The 19,900-nt window shown below is 51.4% G+C and overlaps 1 protein-coding gene across 2 annotated transcripts in view; it reads right to left on the bottom strand.

Annotated features, from left to right (window-relative positions):
- Positions 1–1,220: 1,220 nt before the first annotated feature.
- MXRA5 (matrix remodeling associated 5) overlaps positions 1,221–19,900 on the bottom strand; it is a 28,415-nt gene continuing 9,735 nt past the window's right edge. For both annotated transcript variants that reach the window (XM_033115419.1, XM_033115427.1), the window contains exons 4-7: positions 19,245–19,635; positions 11,924–16,900; positions 7,832–8,732; positions 1,221–4,236 (exon numbers count right to left, since the gene is read on the bottom strand). In XM_033115419.1, the coding sequence (XP_032971310.1) occupies positions 2,328–4,236; positions 7,832–8,732; positions 11,924–16,900; positions 19,245–19,635 (8,178 nt within the window). In that variant the 3' untranslated portion in view covers positions 1,221–2,327. The remainder of the gene's footprint in view (positions 4,237–7,831; positions 8,733–11,923; positions 16,901–19,244; positions 19,636–19,900) is intronic.

The following is a 19,900-nucleotide window of genomic DNA, read 5'->3' as shown; positions in this document are numbered from 1 at the left end:
GTAGTGTGAGGCTGAGACCTGCCTAAGCATGAAAGACTCTGTGTATCTATCATCTACTCAGTTGTCTATTGATATATCTATATTTATTACCTATTTATCATCTCTCTATATCTTTCTATCTATCCATCTATCATCTATCTATCTATCTATCTATCTATCTATCTATCTATCTATCTATCATCTATCTATCTGCCCTCTCTGTCTCTCTCTCTCTCTCTCTCTCTCCATCAATCCATCCATCCATCCATCCATCCATCCATCCATCCATCCATCCACCCACCCATCCATCCATCCGTCATCATCTATGGCAGTGGCTCTCAAACATCGGTGATTCTGCACCCCGTCCCCACAAGGGGGACATTTCGTGATATCTGGAGCCATTTCTGGTTGTCACACCTGGAGTGGAGGGTGCTGCTGCCGTCTAGCAGGTGTTCCCTAGGTTTGCAGTTCAGCACCCTGCCGTGCACAAGACAGTCTTCACCATAGAGAGTGGTGCAGCCCCAGACGTCACTCGTGTTAAATCCGAGAGAGCCTGCACTAGCTGAAGGGCCTGTGTATGGAATGTGAACACTTCAACCAGAACACGTTTCCTACACATCTGGGTGTTCCCAGAGCCCAAGCTGGTACCTGGCACACGGTAAACAAAGGCTGTGCAGACATAATCCAGCAGATAAATGGATTAACGAGTGAAAGAGTCTGTGGGCTTCCCACAGAGACTGTTTCCATGCCTGACATTCTTTAAAGATTGGCAGCACCGTGTTTCTCTCAGCCCTGACAGTCGTGCTCTCCCCAAATATTTATCTTGAGTTTCCTTTTTCCGCTTCCTCTCACGGTTAAGCCAATGAATGACAGTGCCGCATAACTGGGAAGCACGCGTTCATGCACCCCAGATGTCTGTTTCCTGTAGAAAATTTCCGGAAAGATTTCTGAGGCACCACTTCTCCATCCTGCAATCACCTCCCTTCCTAGGGGAACTGTCACCACAGGGGACTGAGGGGGGCCCCACCCCACCTTCTGGGCTGTCAGATCAGTCCTTTGACCCAGTTTCCTTGCCTGTGAAACACTTGTAGTGAATAGGACAATTCCAAAGGGATGGATCCAAGCAGTTCTTCTGATTTCACTCCACTCTGCTTTCAACTCCACTTCTCTCATGGGGTGCTTTTGTTCTTGAAAATATCACTGTCATCACTGCCCAGTTATTTGGAAAATATCACTTTATTATCCAATGTACATTAGATTGACCTTAAAAATACAGTAAAGCAGTCATGGAAATATCAGGTCTCCTATGTCCCGTGGGCACAAACTGACGGGGGCGAGAAACGTTTTCAGGCTTTCCTGAAAGGCTTTGGGTTCATTCTGTGGGGTCACGGCTTGGTTCTCTCTTTCCTCTCTTCTCATCTCCCTCCTCCCCCAACTGCAGCTCTTAAGATAAACTTTATAAACTAGGAAATCCAATATCCAGCCTCCCCCACTGTGGGGTTCCCGGGAAAGGTAATCTAATAGTAGTGACTGAATTTAAAGGAAGTTGGGTAGGAATTTTTTTAATTGCATTTCCATGCCTGCTGTAATGTATCCAAGTCTTGTAAAGACCAATAATTTATTACTTTTAATGAGACAGAAAGTATTTCTTTCTCTTTCTAGCCTCATCGTCTAATGAGAAAGAAAAAAAATATATAATATATATAAAACACTATATAAAAAGTGAGTTCCAGGGAGAAAGAGTTCTTTCATATAAAATGGTAGCTGTAGTGTATGAAACTTGTACATTAAAAAAAAATAATAAATCACTCTGGTTCTAAGGCCGTAGTGGGCAAACTGGAGTTTTGAAGTGACAGAGGAAGTAACTGAGAGGCGGGTACTCATTCTAGAATGTTCTATCGTGGTACATCTGCAGAGGGTTAAGCAGAGGAGGCATCTTCAATTGGATAACAGGGCGCTACTCATCTCTGTGGCTTATTTTCAGTGACTGCTCCTTTGCTAGCTTTGCTACAGACAGTCATGAAAGCATCAGAGTGGCGTGTGCAGCACAGAAATCGCGATGTGTGCCCAGGGCCCGTGACATGCGGGTGAGAGCACACGGAGTCCTGTAAACATGAAAGCAAGTCCCCGGAGAGGCTGAGCCCTCCTTCCCCGTCTGTGTCGCTTCCTTTTGCCAACAGGCACAGGTCAAAGTCAACATGAACCCCAAACCCAAGTGGGGCCCATCATGGCCCCTGACAATGCCTTTCAGAGCTCGGACTCTCTACCCCAGGGCTTTCGGTACAGATGTGGCTTTGTCCTAAGTTCCTAAGCAATGACCGTGGAGTCCACGCTCTCCGGCTGGGGTTTCAGTAAACGTGGATATAGGTTGTTTTTGAGTCCGTGCCCAGGATGTTTTTCGCAGTGCACTTGTAGAACCCCGAGTCTCTGTGTGTGGCCTGCTGGATGGTTAATGACCCCTGGGGGTGAAGGAATCTATTTCCGTACAGACGGGCCTGCGAGCCGGCGGTCAGCTGTGATCGGTCTGGCAGCTCCCAGCTGATCTCGGCTTTGGGGATCCCCATGACCATGCAGTTCATCCTAACGGTGTTCCCGGGCCGGGCGTAGATGACGGGTGCCGGCTCGCTGGTGATCCTGGGCGGGTACGCTATGATGATTACGGGGAAGTTCATGACGGAAGAGCCAAACTCATTGTCTGCCTTGCACACGTAGGTGCCCCTGTCAAACACCGAGGCCTCTCGCACGGTCAGGGTGCCGTTTTCCCAAATGGACACGCGTCCCCGTGCTTGGGGGTCCTGCAGAGTCAGGCCACTGGGGAGCGTCCACGAGAAGCGTGCCTGCCGGCCCCCCGGGGAGAGGCAGTGCAGATGCAGGGTTTCCCCGTTGATGATACTCAGCAGATTCTGATACTGCTGGTGCGTCTCGGGCTTCAGCCCCACCTTCAGGGACACCAGCCTCTCGGTGTGACCGGCGGCGTTCCGGGCCACGCAGCGGTAAGCCCCGGCGTCTGCAGACGACAGGCCACTGATATGCAGCATGCCGTCACGCTTGTGGTAGAACCTGTGCACCTGTTGGCCACTCTGCAGCTCCGTGCCATTGGGGAGCACCCAGAGCAGGGTGGGGGTCGGGGTCCCCACGGCTGAGCAGTTGAGGCTGATGGTGTGCCCGGCCATGGCGGTGATCTTCTCATTGACTGGGTCGTGGAAAGTGGGCTTCTCCATGGGCTCCAGGACGGTGAGCTGGACGATCAGCCTGGCTTCCCCGCCCTCATTGCGGCCAATGCAGGCCAGCTGCACCGAGTCGCTTTTCCGCAGACTCTTGATGTCCAGCGTGCCATTGCGATGGATGGTGACCCGGTTCCCGTAGTACGGGGCCGGCAGAACCACCCCCTCGGGAAAGGCCCACAGCACTCTGGGGGTGGGGACGCCCTCTGCCAGGCAGTCGATGAGCTTCCGGCTGCCACCAGCTGCGATCTCCCGCACCGTGGTGATGGCGTCCGGGTGCCCGTTGATCTTGGGCGACTGGACGTTGACATGAATCCAGACTATCTTCCTGTCCTCCCCAGCGCTGTTCCTGACCACGCAGGTGTAGTTGCCGCTGTCTGAGCGCTGGGCTTTCTGAATGAGGAGCGTGCCATCCTGATAGATCTGGTACTTCTCGGAGGAGGTGGGGATCAGCCTGTTGGTCGGAGAGAGCCACGTCACCCTGGGCGAGGGCTCCCCTTTCGCCTCACAGGCCACGGTGACCACGTCCCCATAGGGGACGTGGACCACGGAGTACGTCTTGTTCCGGATGGCAGCGGGCTCCGTCACCACCTTGACACGTACGGTCATCTCATCCTTCCCCACCTGATTTTCCGCAAAGCAGGTGTAGTCCCCTTCCTCACGCATCCCCACTTCGTTGAAGTAGAGGGTCCCGTTGTTGAACACCACGTAGCGCTTGGTACGACCGCCGCTGTCGTCGGACTGCATGAAGGAGTTGACCAGGCTCCCGTCTGGAAGACTCCAGAAGATCTCAGGGTTGGGAAGGCCGGTGGCCACGCAGTCAACTTTCAGGTCGCTCCCGTAAAAGACCCTGTGGTCGTTCTCCTCTTTGTGCTCGATCTTGGCCGGTTTCATGACCACGTTGACCTTCAGCACGACGAAGTCGTCGCCAACCTTGTTTCGAGCCACGCACAGGTAATCCCCGGCATCTTTGTCGGTGACGGATTTCACCACCAGGGTCCCGTTGGCAAACACCTTGACCCTGGTGTCAAAGCTGATGGAGAAAAAGAAAAGGCGTAAGATGCCTGTCTCCTAAATGCCATCCCCTGAGTGGAGGTCCCTGGGATGAAGCAGAAACATGTGGTTCTGAGAATGATCGGCTCACACGACTGCTCCTGCCAAATGTCAGATGGTTTCTGCAGCCTCCAGAGGACTCTGTCCACACACGGAAATGGCTTATTTACTGCAAATGAGAACTCCCCGGGGGAGTCTGACCTTGGGGTGGCCTGGCTACTGATTGGAGGACATTAAATGCAGTGAAGGATTTCAGCCCTGTTAGTGTGGGTGTGTGGGGATCAAGCATTTGCCTGGTGGCCCGTGAAGAGTGTATTATAAGGATAAAATCAGGTAAAATGCTACCATCATGGACAGAATGAATCTCAGTTATCCTTATAAAGAGATGAAGCTCTTTCTGAAAAAAAAAATGCATTAGACACTATTTTCACTGTTGATGGTTTTTTACAATATTGTGTCCCATTATGAAGCAACAGGCAGCAAAACGGCTATACTATGGATTACGTAACCATGGTGACGCCCAGAGTTTCGATGCTAAAAGTCGATTCTTAGGAACATGACAATATTGATGCAAAGTCTTCTTCCCTAGAGTCTGAAACCAAAGCTGGATGACACTCACCAGTGTCCGTCCCTCTACGTGAAATGGTAAGAGTCGGACCCAAGTTCACACACCCCTGAGTTAATATTTATAAAAGGCGTTTTGTTTTAAAGGAGCAACATGGAAACAATAATAGAAATATCTTCACTGTGCACATGACATTTTTATAAATATTAGTGTGTTGTTGAGCAATTCGGGACTAATGTTTTGAGTAACAGGGTGAAAATATTTGGCAGGCTCTTACTGTAAAAGTGTCCAGATTGTCAATCTCAATGACACATAAATTATAATGGTGTAATTAAACAACCCACGTGACTTTTATAGTTGGGGGTGGGGGCTTCAATTTAATCCCTAAATATTTCCTATACACACCCTATTCTTCTAATAGGGTGTCTCGGACTATGTTGTAGATATTTAAAAAATAAATAAAGTCTGCCTAGGATTTCCTTCAACCTGATTATTGTTAAGAAAAGCAGCTACGAACAATGATTGAGTGCACCGTTTTGTTGGCCGTAGTGACAGGGTCACCAACCTAAATTGGTAGGATAAGAGGGAATAGAAAAGATATTTTAATAACTCTTTGGAGTTTGGATCCGAAAATGTGTATAGTAGCACATGTCTGTACACATTTTGAAACTTCTGTAATAGTGATTCCTAGCTCCAGTCGTAATCAGAATCAGCTGAGGAACTCTGAAAACTAGACGTGCCCACGCATCAGTGGAGACTCCAATATCTGTATTTTTAGATCGCCTCAATGGGTAGGCAGGGCCAAGAGCTGCTGTGCTATAAAAGCCACGTGGGTTGTTTAATTACACTTAACTAGGAAGAGAGTCAGAATTTAGTAATAATGGAGCTACAGAGATGGGGACTCATGATTTATAGGGAGGTCCTAGTGGAGTGGTTCACATTCATACTGGAACGATATTCTTTTATAGTTCGTATGGCTGCAGCTGTGCCAAAATCAACTGGAAACACTTGTGCACAGACGGCACATCTGCCCAGCTGGAAGATGTTCCTGGGAAAATTGGGTGTGTGGAATTCGGGATTGACAGTGAAAGGTCCACTAGGCACCACCCAGCCTTCTAAAGATAACATACACACAGGGGGGAAAGCACTTTCCCTCTTTTCCTGCATCGGGAAGACACAGATGAGATGCAGCTGTGTAGGACCCATGAATACTGGTTTCGCTCACATCCTGGAGAGGATCCCTCACTGACACACGGTCCTGCCCGAGCTGCTGGGTTGGGGATGCTGAAGGCACATCATAAGCCAGGGTTCCTCCACCAGGGCACCTCTGACATTCCCTTGATTCCGTCTTGCAATCATTGTCCCTTTCCTCTGTATCTTGAAATGCTCGTTAAAGAGACACTGACTCTTTTGGATTTGGGGCCGGATGACTCTCCGTGGTGGAAGCCTCCTGCACATGGCCCTGTCGGGTGTGGGGGACATCTCTGGTCTGCAGCCACTGGGCAGGAGCACCCCCATCCCCAGTTGTGCCAAGCAAAAAGCATGTCTCCAGACACCGATGACTGTCTCCTGGGGCTCATGCATCTAGTTGGGAACCTATCTATCAGCCATAGTTAATAGATAGATAGACAGACAGACAGATAGACAGTAGACAGATAGATAGATGATAGATAGATACATGATACAGATAGTCAGACAATGGATAGAAAGATGATGGATAGATAGGTGATAGATAGATAACTGATGGATACATAGATAGATAGATAATAGACTAAGATAGATGGATAATAGACTACGATAGATAGATAGATAGATAGATAGATAGATAGATAGATAGATATAGATAGATAGATGATAAATAGGTAGATAGAAAATAGACAGACAGATGATATATAGATGATACAGATAGATAGTTGATGGATAGATAGATATGTGATAGATAAATGATGGATACATAAATAACAGACTAGGACAGATAGACAGACAGACAGACAGGCTCTCTCTTGCTAAAGCAGGTTTCTCAACCTCTCAACCTAAAGCAGGATGGTGGATGATGGATGGATGGATGGATGGATGGATGGATGGATGGATGATGGATGGATGGATGATGGATGGATGGATGGATGGATGGATGAATGGATGGAGGAATGGATGATGGATGGATGGATGGATGGATGGATGGATGATGGATGGATGGATGGATGGATGATGGATGGATGGATGGATGGATGGATCATGGATGGATGGATGGATGGATGGATGATGGATGGATGGATGGATGATGGATAGATGGATGGACACCGCTGACCTCTGGGGCTGATGACGCTCTGATGTGGGGTGTCCTGGGCCCTGTAGGACATTCACCAGCATCCTAGTCTTCACCCACCTCCCTTCTTTGAGTCACATCCACACAAAATGTCCCCAAATATTGCCAAATGTCTCCTGGGGACAAAACTGTCCCCAGCTGGACACCACTGCGCTAGATCCACATGTCTGGGAACTGAAGACACCGACATGCAGGTGGCTTCCTTCTTGGCCAAAAGGATCTCTCGGGATTCCCAATGTGCCACCCTGGTCCTGGACTCGTGGCTTTACATGTCGTGTTTTACGGCCTTTCCTTCCATCACGAATGCCGATTAAAAATGAGAGCCAGAGGTTTGTGAGTTTTGTGGACATTAGATAATAAAAAAGAAGGCAACGGAGATTGCTTGAGCTGATATTATTATTTGAAATGAGGTTACTAATATAATCGTTGAAATGAACACTATCTGGGTCACTTTTGGTTTGGGGGGTGGGTGGGAGAGCAGGGGAAAGGCCGGGGGTTAATTCTGGATCCTGGGTGATCAAGATTTCTTTGTGTGAAAAACAACTGCCCCCCGCCCCCAGGGCACACACGGAGCAACACCTGTGCGCCTTGATCCTGGACGAGGACACTCCGTGAAGAGGTGTCCCAGGACTGTCCCCAGCATCGGAAGGCCAGGGGTTGGTGTCAAGCCAGGGACGCACGTACCTCAATAGCGCGTCAATCATCCGCTTGGAGGGCAATCTCCAGAGGATGCGAGGCCAGGGGTCCCCGGAGGCGCTGCAGTCCAGCCGGAGGGTCCCGCCATAGTGCACGTTGGTCCTCTGCGGGGAGGTGCCGGTGATGCGCGCGTTGGCCGCCGCGCGCTGCACGGTCAGCTGGATGGTCCTCCGCGCGGAGCCCACCAGATTGGCAGCCACGCACTCGTAGCGCCCGCTGTCCTTGGGCGCCAGGTTACGGATGTAGAGCGTCCCATTGGGGAACACAAACAAGTTGCCGTTGATGAACTGCGAAGGGCGGATCTGCGTCCCGTCCCAGAGGACCCAGCGCACGCTGGGCAGGGGCGCGGCCTTGGCGCTGCAGTGGATGTGAATGCTGAGCCCGGGAGGCAGGGAGATGTTCTCCAACTTCTCCTGCTGGATGACAGGGGGCAGGGCGGCCACGTGCAGGCGGATGGCCAGGCTGTCGGCGCCCGCCGCGTTGCTCGCCACGCACTTGTAGACGCCTCGGTCGGCGAAGGAGGCCTCCTTGATGGACAGGGTGCGGTTTTCGTGCAGTGTGACCCTGCCCTCCACCGGGGACACGGTCTGCCAGACCCTCCTGTCCGGGAAGATCCAGGAGATTTGGGGTACGGGGGTTCCCTTGGCTAGACACTCCATGGCAATCGTGTCTCCCAGATAGACGGTCACGTCCTGGTAGTGGGAGGCCAGGATCTGGGGCTGCTGCACAGTGACGGAGAGAACCACCGCCATCCTGTCCACGCCATGCAGGTTTTTGGCCACGCACATATACTGCCCGCGGTCTTGCATCTGCACCTTCCGGATGACGAACGTGCCATTCTTGAGGACCTCAAAGCGTTGCACTCTGGTGTTAGGGGTCATGATAGCACCTGGCAATCAAAAACAGGGACGATCAGGTGACAGAGAAGGGGTCCCTTTCGATAAGGACCGAAGAAGGACTCTTTGGTACTTAGCCAAATTCTCCTGGTTAGGTGGCAAGGAGCAAAAGCAGAGACCCATCCCCACCTGCAGAATGGGGACGAGAGAACGTTCGGCTCCACCGTTCTTCTGGACTCTTAACACCCATCCAAGAATCGGGACACATGCCACCTTCAAGGAAAGGGCAGCCAGAATGGGTTTCATCGACGATTCTGGAACCCTCCATGAGCCCCAGGCCCATGCAAGGTGGCCACCTCATTCCCTGCAGGTCCTGGAGCCACAAACTCCGTCCAAACAGCCCCTGCCTCGCTGCATGGGTGCTGTCTTCTGGGTCCCCAGGTTGGCTGCAGGGACGCCCCAGGCTTGCAGCCACCAGCCAGCTCTGTCCAGCCAGACTCCTCAGTCCGACAAGACAGCCAGATGGAGCGTCTTTCTCTCTACAGTCTGGTGGAGCTGGGCATCAGATCGTGCTCCCAGGTGGCTCCTCCAATGCCCTCCCTGCATCAGGGGACACCTGCTTCTTCTCTTCCTCACTCTCTATACTCACCATGTTTCATAGCCTGTCTTCTTGGTGTTCTGCCCCAGTCAGCCTCTGTGTGAACCAAGCATTTCTGATGCTGTGACATCTGGGGACCTTGCTGACCCTGGAAAGACTGTCCTGCTCGGGGCCGGCCAATCCCTAGGTCCAGCCAACAATTGGCAATCGAGTGTTGCTTTCATGTACAAACCCACCGTCCAGAGACCACCTCCTTTGCGGAGCTGTCACTCGGCAGGCCACCCCCCCACCCTACCTTTGTCACCCCAGGGCAGGTACCAGACAACTAGGGGCAGCCCTTATGCCACAGAACCTGCTGAAAGGATTCAAGGCAGCCAGTCCTCAGTCTGCTCACTCTGCCTCATCTGTTCCTTCCAGCAGGAACCGCAGTCAGATCTCCTGTCTCCGTTTCCTCTCCCCCTCTGCCTTCTCACCCACCCTGCTGCTGCCCCGGGGGCACCTCTGTCTCATGCCGTGATCCTCCTTAGGAACCAACTATCTTTTCAGTGGTAATTGTCCTTGTTCTGTTGACCTCGCCATACCTGAATAATAGTAAATCTTATATTTAAAAACAGGGAAACCCTGATTTTCAGTCATCCTTTCCTGTCGCACGCTGCTGTGTTCCTGGTTCCCGGCTGACCCACAACTCTGCCTCTTCCTCTAATCATTTTGTGTAAGACGGCAGTCCTTCCTTTCGATGGAGCTTTGAATGCTGGAAGGTCCCCTCAGTCCTCACCCCCGAAGACGACTCATATCCCTTGCCAAGGTCACACACCTCCTAAGAGACCTGCACGCGGCATGTCAAGGATGGTGTACTCCGGTAGAGAACACTGAAACAATGGCCTATTGATGCTGCCAGACCGCACGCAGCTCCCGGCTCCAGAGCTGGGTCCAGCCACCCGAACACAACAGAATAGGTGTTGGTTGATGCCGGCGTCACCTGCCTGCGTTCCAGATGTTGCAGCTGAGAAGTCCACCTGCTGATCAGCTGGGCAGGTAGAAGGTGCCCTCACCTAAGGAGTTAATTGGGTTGATCCAGCAGAAAAGGCTCAAAAAACTAGAGGCATCGTGCAACTCCACGACTCTAGACTGCAGCACTCAGTGGACGTGAGAAGATGTCATTCTGGTACGCTGTGCCAAAGAGCTTTCTAGAAACTGGAGCTAGCTAAGGAAGAAGCAGCCGGCAGTGGAAGCTGCTTCCCAGACATGTGGAAGAATGTGTGTGCATGTGCATGGAGGGCGCCTGGTCCACGGATGCTGCAAAGTGGCCCAGGACATGGGAGACCCACAGGATCCGTGGGTTATCCCCGTCGAGGGATGTCCCTTCCATCAAAGACACTCTCCTTTCATTAGGACAAACCCACGGTGTTCCCATTTGCTACTTCAAGCAAAATCCCTTAGTAAAGCATTACGAAACATACGACATCAAATGCTGAGCTGATCAAAGAAGCCAATTTCCCTATGCTCAGTCGCTCCAAGCACCTAACGTTTGGCATGCTTCCAAAGAGAGCATGGGTCTCCCAAGTGCTGTTAGCATAAATCATGGCTCTGTTATCACAACGGAGACAAAAACCAAAAAACCCTCTGATCAGAATCCAGGCCTGAAGACACAGCTGTGTTGAGAGAGAAGGAAAGAGAAAGGGGAAAGGGAAGGGCATTCCGTGGCGGCTGTGCTTCTCAGGTTTACTTTCTTCTATTACCTGGAAAGCATGTCTTTGCCCAACAAGGCACATGGTCATTTCTGTGCAGCAGGGTGTGCGATTCCAACTACAGCTCATCATATAGACCATCGTTAGGGGTAAACTGTGTCCCCACAAAAATTCACACGTTGGAGTCCTCACCCCCAGGACCTCAGAATGTGACCACGTTGGAGACGGGGCTTGAAAAGGGGGGTTAAGGTAACATGAGGTCACTAGGGTGGGCCCTGATCCAACAGGACTGGGGTCCTCATAAGAAGAGATTAGGACACAGACACACAGAGGGACGACCACGTGAGGACACGGGGAGCAGACGGCCGTCTACATGTCCAGGAGGGAGGCCTCAGGGGGGACCAGCCCTGGGACACCTGGATCTCGGACTCCAGCCTCCAGGACCAGGAGAGAATAAACATCTGTCGTGTAAGGCATCCCTTTTGGAGTATTGGTTATGGCAGCCGTACCGAATAAATACAACTGTACCTCCAGGTTCAAATCAAAGCGACACCTGGTGACTTTACCTTTGCAAGGCAGTGGAAGGACCAGGGGACTCTGCACACTGCCCCCCACCTTCCCGTGCCCCCCCACTGCACCCCTCAGGTGTGGTGCAAAACTTTTGTAGTGGACCCCATTGGGAGAAGTCAGGGGCTCCTTTGTGAAGTGCTCCTAAGCCCACCTTATTTCCCAGGCAAAGAACCTATTTCTTACGTTTCCGTGGCTGCATTCAGATCTCACATCAATTCAGCCCCTTACTTCCTGTCCCTGTAAAGGGATGGGCACGTCCTAGGTTCTCAGGTGTTCCCTCCGACCCTACCTGCCTGTCCTCTTCCCAGAGTCTCTGCTTTGCCCTGAGGTCACAGACTCAAGTGCCGCCTGCTACATGAGCCCTGATTAAAATGCTTAACTCCCCTACCTGTGGAAACCTTTGTCCAAGTAACGAAAGGCTTGGGTTTCCCTGTTGCCTCACACGGGAACATGACGTCAGTCTCTGCAGTGACAGACACGGTCTGCGGGGACTTAGTGATAATTTGGGGCTTTTCCCCAAGGGTCCAGAATTTGGATGCAGGTGGTCCTCCGGCAGAGAAGAACTTGGAGCCGCTCTGATGGAAGCTTCTGGAAGGCTGTCCAGAAGAGGTCACGAAGGAGATAGAGCTCCGCGTGGAGTGGACGAGCGGGATGTTCTGGATGTTTGTTGAAGGCAGTGCCGTGCTGCGGGGCTGTTGCTGCACTAACGGAGGTGCTGGGGGACCCAAGTCTCCATGACTGATACTCTGAGAGTGTATCCTCGTGTAAGGACCGGGGTGGACCTTTCTCTCTCCCATCACTGGGGCAGGAGAGGTGGGTGTCTGCGGCTTCAGAGTAACTCCCAACTGTGGGAAAGACAAGGTCCTGTTGAAAAAGAAAGGGAATCTTCCATTCGAATACTGCGGACCTCTTGAACTTGGAAGCTTGCCCCCAGGGTCTCGTAGGTCCGGGATGTAGTTATTTCCAAACACTTTGGCATTGCCGTTCCATCGGTCAGCTCCTTGGTCGGGAAACTTACTAGGAATGCCAGCTTTGGAACTACGCCACGGAGCCCCAGGAGTGCTTGCGCTTGAGAATTTGGGAGTCGTGACGTGGTGGTTCTCAGGCAAACCCCTGAAAGGAGGGTATGCCGTTATTTCCGGTTTGTTGGTCAAGTGGCGAGGGGGCTGGACAGTTACAAAGTATCTAAAGGCATTTTGTGTGGTCACAGGTTGCGGCCGTACAGTCCCTCTTGGTGGGATAGGTGAAGTAGGAACTCTGGCCGGTTGGTGGAAAACTTGGACTCTCCCTGCCTGGTGGGGACGGTCTGGGCCACGTGGAAGAATGTTTTGGGCCTTACCATCAAATGCTTCCCTTCCTAACTCCTTCTTTGGAATTAACTTAAACCCATCCTTGTCGGGAGATGGGGTGGATAATTCATTTGGCCTCCAAATATGCCGAGTGCCCTCATTGTGGACTGGCGGGGTTTTGGTTTCTGGGATCCCCACGTAATTAAAGAAAACGTTTTCCTTGGACTCTACTGGGGTTGGAGATACCCTTGAAGTAAGAGGTGAGGGTGTTGTGGAGGTTTGTAGCAAAGACACGAAGGTCGTGTGGGAGAATGAGGATGCTGGCTCCTCCACTGGGGCCGGGGTGGCGTCTTGACTGGGTGGTCTGACTTCAGAACGGGTAATAGCGGGAGTGGTTTCTTGATGATCCCGAGCACTGACGGTTTCTGCCCAACTTGAAGATAACTCTACATTCATGTCCAAGAGAGTCGTTGAAGCAACATGTCCTTCCTGTTGAAATAGTGTAGAGACTGCCACAGAAGGAGAAACCTCAGGGGGAAAATCCGGGTCCTCCCACTTGTTAAAAAAAGATGTGTCTATCAGGGTTTCCGGAGAGCTAGTAAGAGCTGTCTCTGTTTGTAACCTTCCCGGCTGGGCTGTGGTTGGGGGATTCCAGCTTTCAGCTCCTGGAAAGCTGAAAGGAGGGGATGCTTCCTTAAATTCTCCCACAGTGGAGACCTCGGAGCCAGAAGTTGATGCGATCTTAATGACTGACTCACCAGGGACGAAACCATCAGTTTTATCATCATTCATATCTGTGACACTGTTATTCTTAATTGCTTTTCCAGCGGATGCAGGCTTATCTGTGCCTGGAATTGTCTCTTGGAATGTGTCGTGAGGTAAATGTATGTTTCTGGCAGTTGTCATAGAATCTTCCCCTCTAGTCATCTGACGTGGTTCTCCAGTTCGCAAAGAAACGTTTGTAGATAAAAGTAAAGTCTCTGCACTGGAGGTAATAGTATTTCTGTGCTGACTTTCTGAGGAAGGGCTGGGCTTGGACGCAGATGTGGCAGAGCTCACTGTAGACGTGGAGTAACCATGCTTGTTTGGCCTCTTGCCGTGTTTCCTTCGTGGGGTCCCCTTGGTTACCGGTTCTGCATGCTTCCCCATTTCTAACTGTTTGGGGATCCCAACTGTGCTGTCAACCCAAGAGGTAGGAATGGGTGCACTCTCCACTTTGTTTGGAGTCTTCACTTCAGGGGCTTGAGTCGGTGGGTCCGAGAAAGTCTCCGTTGGGGCAAAAGTGGTGGGTGGAGTCTGTTTGTGCCGGAGTCGGAATTTGTGGGGACGAAACCTCCTCCTCCCGTTGGGTCTCTTTCGAGAAGGGTGAGTGGGTGGCACTGATGGTGAAGTGAACTTCTGGGTTGGCATCGTTGTCGTGGTGTCCTTGTCAAACAGAACAACCAGGGTGGTTTCCCGGGGACCCTGGGAGGGAGCCACGCTGCCCCTCGCTCTCGGTGAAGAGTCCAGCAGACTGCTGGACTTCATGCGCTGCCTCTTCCTCCCAGGATTTCCGGAGTCTGCGCGGTCTCTCTCTGCCATAGCTCCTTCCTGCAGCGTCAGAGAATCCTCCTCTCTGCTCTTTTTAGTCGGTGAGTTGCCCTGAGTACTGAAACTATTGTTCACAAGCTGGGGGCTGCCTGTTTTTTCTTGTCGATGTGTTTGGGCTGGGACGTCTGGCTCCCAAAAAGTGACCATTTCAAATGGCTTCGATGTCCTGGAGTCCACAACCAACAGGGTCGGGGTTGGAGAAAAATGCCTGGGGGTCAGTTCTTTCATCTTATCTTCATCGGGTGGTGAATGGGTTTCCACTTCTGGGTAAACGGATGGCAGAGTTTCAGACTCGTCCAAAGGAGACTGGTCGTCTCGTGATGTGGGTTCTGGCACGGATCCCACGTGTACTGCGAACCGGCCCTCCTCTGTGGCTGTGATTTGCCTGGTGGGCTCTGCGTAGACTGTGTCCAAGGTCTGTAGAGTAGGAGACGATGTATAAGGCACAGATATCAGTGTCGTGGCGGTAGCCCATGTTGAGTCAATTTCAGTTGGAACTGTATCCTCAGCCTTCTCGGAAAATTCATCCTCAGTTAGTTCTTCCAGATCTGCGCCTGTCACTTTGGCTTCGGCAAGAATGACTCCATTGTGGCCACGTTCCAATCCCAACCTGGTTGAGGAAATGGTACTGGAAACCTGCTCTTCCTCACCAAATAAAGACACATCTGCCGAGGATTCTTCGGCACTGAGTAGGGCCTGTTCCAGTGACACTGAGGGAGGGGGGACGGCAGGCAAAACGGGGGCTGCCTCTAGGCTCACCGATGGAGGAGTGGTGCTGTCAGGGACCTCAGGCATTTCCGTTCCCTTGGGGAGATTTTTCCCGCGCACTCTGGCTAAAATGTCTGCCCAGTGCTCTGGATTAATCTGTTTGTTGGCCATGTTTATTTTTCGTCGGGACTCGAACACTCTGCGACCTTCTGCGATGGTTGTCTCCGGCTCTTTTTCAGAATTCTTCCAGGGCTTCAGTTTTCTTCTCCCTTTCTTGGTTTTCTTACCTCCGGGGATGGCATCGTCCTTTGTGTGGATGAACAGCTCATGATCCTTTGGATGGAGAACTCTCCGTGAAGTGGTATCTCCATCTCCGATGCCTGAGCCCCCTTCATCCTCCACAACATCTCCTCTCAGCCAGGAAGGAGTCTTCCCGCCGGGGCGTCGGCCTCTTTTTGATGACCTGCCAGATCCTTTCTTACTCACCGTGACCGCCACAGTGAAACCATCTGCCCCTTGCTGGTTGACAGCCACACATCTGTAATAACCACTGTCACTGGCTTGGACCTTGGGGATGGAGAGAGTCCCATTGGCCAGCATGTACGCGTGTGATGTGTTAGTCAGATCATTAACGATCCTTTTGTTTGGAAGAATCCAGGTGAGCTGGGCTTCAGGTATTGCCGGTGCATTGCAAGGCAACATCACTGGCTCCCCTGGGTTCCTCTGAATTGTCACTGTGTGTCCATCAGGGGGCTGCATGACAGGTGGCTGTACAAGGACCCTGTATACCATTCGGTCCATCTCATCCCTCACCTGAGCAATGCACTGGTACAAACCAGAGTCCGACTGTTCCGTTGATTTGATCTTCAGCCAGCCACTGGTGAGGATGGAGAATTTGCCATCCTGGTCCTCCGTGGGTGCTTTCAGGACAGAGCCATCCGGAAGCACCCAGAAGATGGATGGACTCTCCGAAGCCTTCACGTTGCAGCTCAGCTGGCACGGAGCCCCTTCCAAGACCGTCTGAGCCCTTTGCACAGCTCCACTGGGCTCGATCATGACCCAGCTCCTGCTCCGAGACTGCTCGGCGTCTTTGCTGGACATGGTCAAGGAGTGCTGGGAATAGTAGGACAGGAGCACCTTTTTGGCCGTACTCTGTCGTCGGTTCAGTTGGAGGTCAATGGACGGCTGCATGACCCATTCCGGTTCGGCCTGAATGTGGGCTCTGACGCCCGTGTAGTAGAGAGTGCCGTCGTCGGCGTCTTGCCTATACTGGTAGGTGACGCTGGGGTCGTGGCTGAGCACGGCTTCTCGGTGCAGCCGCACAGGAACCTCGCTGTAATAGGCGATCAGTTTCCACAGTTTTTCATAGTTTTCCCGCGTCATCGCACACTCAAAGTCCAAGGCCACGGTTGCGTTGATCTCAACCTCCTGAGACTCCGTTTGGTTCAAGTGAATTTTGTACACATCCGTCGGCTTCTTGATGGCACACAGAAGGCTCACCATGTTCCCGTGCTCGTCGGTCATATTCAGAGAGATGTTCCAGGGGGGGAGCTGGAACGCCTCCAGGGAGAGCTGGCTGTCACTGTCGTCCTCTGATTCCTGCTCGTCCTCGCTGCTGCTGCTCTTGTTGGATCTCAGAGGGGACTCTATGGAAGGCTTCAGACAAGGGATGTCCTTCAGCTTGTGAAGCTCTTGTCTGTGGAGCTTCTTGGGGCTGGAGCACGTGGCACATAACTGACCACCTTCATAGGCTTTGTCCTTCTTACACTTCAGAATCCCTAAAACAGAGAAGCGAACAAACACGCTACAAGTTAGTGACCTATGGAACGGCATGCCTGGCACGTGGCCAGAGGATAAAGCTTCTTCCTGTGCACGGTTCCCACCTGGGTGCCTTTCCATACGGACTCAATGCTTTGCCTCTGTGACGTCATTTCTGACCTTAGTTCAATTTAATACACACAGTGTGTGGCAACTCACCAGGGTTTTATAACTGCCTGACAATGAGTAATGAGTACATTGCGGACATTTCTTCAGTTAAAAATTCTGCTCACACGCATTCCACATGTTGCCTTCTGTGAAGGTCCTAGAGAATCTACGTAAAATAATTCATGAAGGTGTTCCCAGGGTGAAGGACCAACTTTTGGCATGAGTCACATCCTACCTACTTTTTAATCATTGTTTTCCCTCTTTCTACAATTTCGTTTGTCTCAGGCAGTGTTTGCTTTATGGATTCACATTCGAGACGTGAAATCCTCCAGAATTTTCTCCTGCGCCTCTGGCCACCATCCCGTCTCTTCCTGTTTCCCCCTTCTCTGCCCAACGCATTAGTGATGGAGTGTTCCTTAGCTGGGTCTAAGCCCTCTTCCTCCTCGTTCGTCCCCTTCCGCGAGGATGTTGCCCACGTGTGGTTTCAGTTAGCATGCATTAAGCACTGATGGCTTCCACATGTGCTGCTCCAGTCCAAACACATCCCTGCGAGTTCCACACCTAATTCCCTACTTGACATGTCTATTTAGATGTTACAACAGCTCCTCCATCTACAGAACCAAATTATGTTTTCTCCCTGTTCCACACCTCGGCTTCTTCCGCCTTGTTTTATATCAGGACGTGGTGCCACAGACTCTCCCCGTGGGGATCCTGGAAGGCTAGGGATGTTTTTGCACCGTCCGCTGGGCATCTGCCCACTTCTTTCTGTTCCCACGGGGAATACTCCATACAAAACCATCATCACCTAGGACTTGGAGGCGTAGAAAACTTTTCACTGGTTTCACTCTATGTACTTTTGCCTCCCTGAATGCAGCGCTGTATGTAACTTTCAGAGTAAACGCCTCAACATACAAGTATGATTGTTTCACACACCTTGGAGAGCCATAGAGGGAAGCCCTGGGCTCCTTGCTCAGTCCTTGGAAGAAAGCCACCTAGCAGCCGAAAGCCCTCACATCAAGTTGTGACAGAAGGTGTGTGTGCGGGAAGTTCCTCGATTGCCACGGGCTGAGGGTCTTGCAGAAACTGAGGACAGCAAGGCCCCTCAGAGCAGGTGACCTTTTAGCAAAGATTTGGGTGCTGAGAAGAAGCCATCCTCTTGAACGTCTAGCAGAAAAGTGTTCTCGGCAGGAGGTGGCGTGACCCCGATGACACTAGTTTGGAAATGAGTTTGGAAGGGGCAGTGCAGCTGGAAGTGGGTCAATAAGGGAAGCTGTGGGGCCAGCATGTTGCAGGAGGAGGGGGGCAGAACGAGGAAACACCATTGTGTAGGAACCATTGGCAAGGGCTTTAGCATACGTGCTTTGTATCCTAAAAGCAATGGGAAATGATTGCAGGACTTAAGCTGGCGTGGGGCGTGGCCAGATGCTTATTCTGAACATGTGTGCTGACAAGTTCTGTGGAGGATGGTTGAAAGGGTGTGAGCAAAGCTGTAGGAAGACCTGCAGACAATGCTCCAGTGTCTTCCTGAGAGACAAGGAAGGAGCTGGACCCGGGCTGGTGGCTGTGAGCATGGAGACGAGCACGAGACCCAGGATATGGTAAACCCAATGGCATCTGAGGATGAGTTCCAAGGCAGGGCTTGGGGGAGGGGGTAACGAAAGGAAAACTGAAAAAAAACAAACCACTTCATTATTTTGATTCAGCATCTACTTTCTTAGGACTTCTACACACTGGTCCTTTCCTCGTGGTTATTGTTCGAATCCATAGGACATCTCTCTCCACTTCCATAAAAGAATAATCTCATAGTCCCCTAGCCACCCCCAGCCTTCTCTTTTCCAAGCACCCTTGTGTGTTTCCTCACAGGGCAGGGAATCACAGAAAGTCCCACATCCAGCTGCAACCCCGATGAGCATAACACTCAGATATCCATTGTATGACAACCGTCATCAACTGAGTATAACCCATCAGGTGACGGTGACGTTCCATTCTACTAAAGGATACACATGCATTTGAATCACGGAGTGGAGGTGCCTGAACATTTAGGCTGTAACTGTTGACGTGTAAGTGTCCCGCCCTCCTGATTGGGTGATGCAATTTTACCCAATTCAACATGGAGCCATGTGAGAAGGTTGGAGATGGTGACTTCTCCAGAAAGGTGAGTAACGAGGACACACGTTGACACTCTTCCCTTCTTACCTTTGGATTTTGCATCCCATTGCAGAAACCATGTCATCTCACAGTCACAGGACCACGGGTTCCCCTGCAGGTACAGGTTCTCCAGGAGCGGCATGTTCTGAAGCAAGCCCGCGGGAAGAGCTCGGATCTTGTTCTCTGCTAAGTAGAGGTGCCTGATGTTGGACAGTCTGAAGTAGTCCAGAAAGGTAAATGTGGAGAAGGTCCCGGCGTGTAGCTGGTGGAGCATGTTCCCCTCTAAGTGGAGGAGCCTGAGGGACGTCAAGCCCTTGAACGCTTGTGGGTGGATAAACTCGATTTTGTTGTGGTCCATGTGCAGCCTCATTAAGCTCCAGAGCCCCTTCAGGGTCTGTCCTGTGATCACGCGCAGCTTATTGTAGCTGAATTTGAAAACCTATGAATGGGATCACATATATGGTGACGGAAGGAGGACGGACTCTGGGTGGAGAACATACAATGTGATATGTAGATGACGTATTACAGAATTGTACACCGGAAACCTATGTGACTTTACTAACCATTGTCACCCCAATAAACTTTAACTTAAAAAAAAAAGAAAACCTATGCAGACAAGAAGGGGAGTGGAGGGGGACTGCTAGTGAAAATCATGATCATTACTTAAAAAGCCACAACCAGGAAGAGAAAGCAGAACAGAGGGC

Source organism: Rhinolophus ferrumequinum, chromosome X, assembly GCF_004115265.2.
Source record: "Rhinolophus ferrumequinum isolate MPI-CBG mRhiFer1 chromosome X, mRhiFer1_v1.p, whole genome shotgun sequence".
Classification (NCBI taxonomy): Eukaryota; Metazoa; Chordata; class Mammalia; order Chiroptera; family Rhinolophidae; genus Rhinolophus; species Rhinolophus ferrumequinum.
Note: the sequence above shows the minus strand (reverse complement) of the source record. Positions and strands in the feature narration are given on the sequence as shown.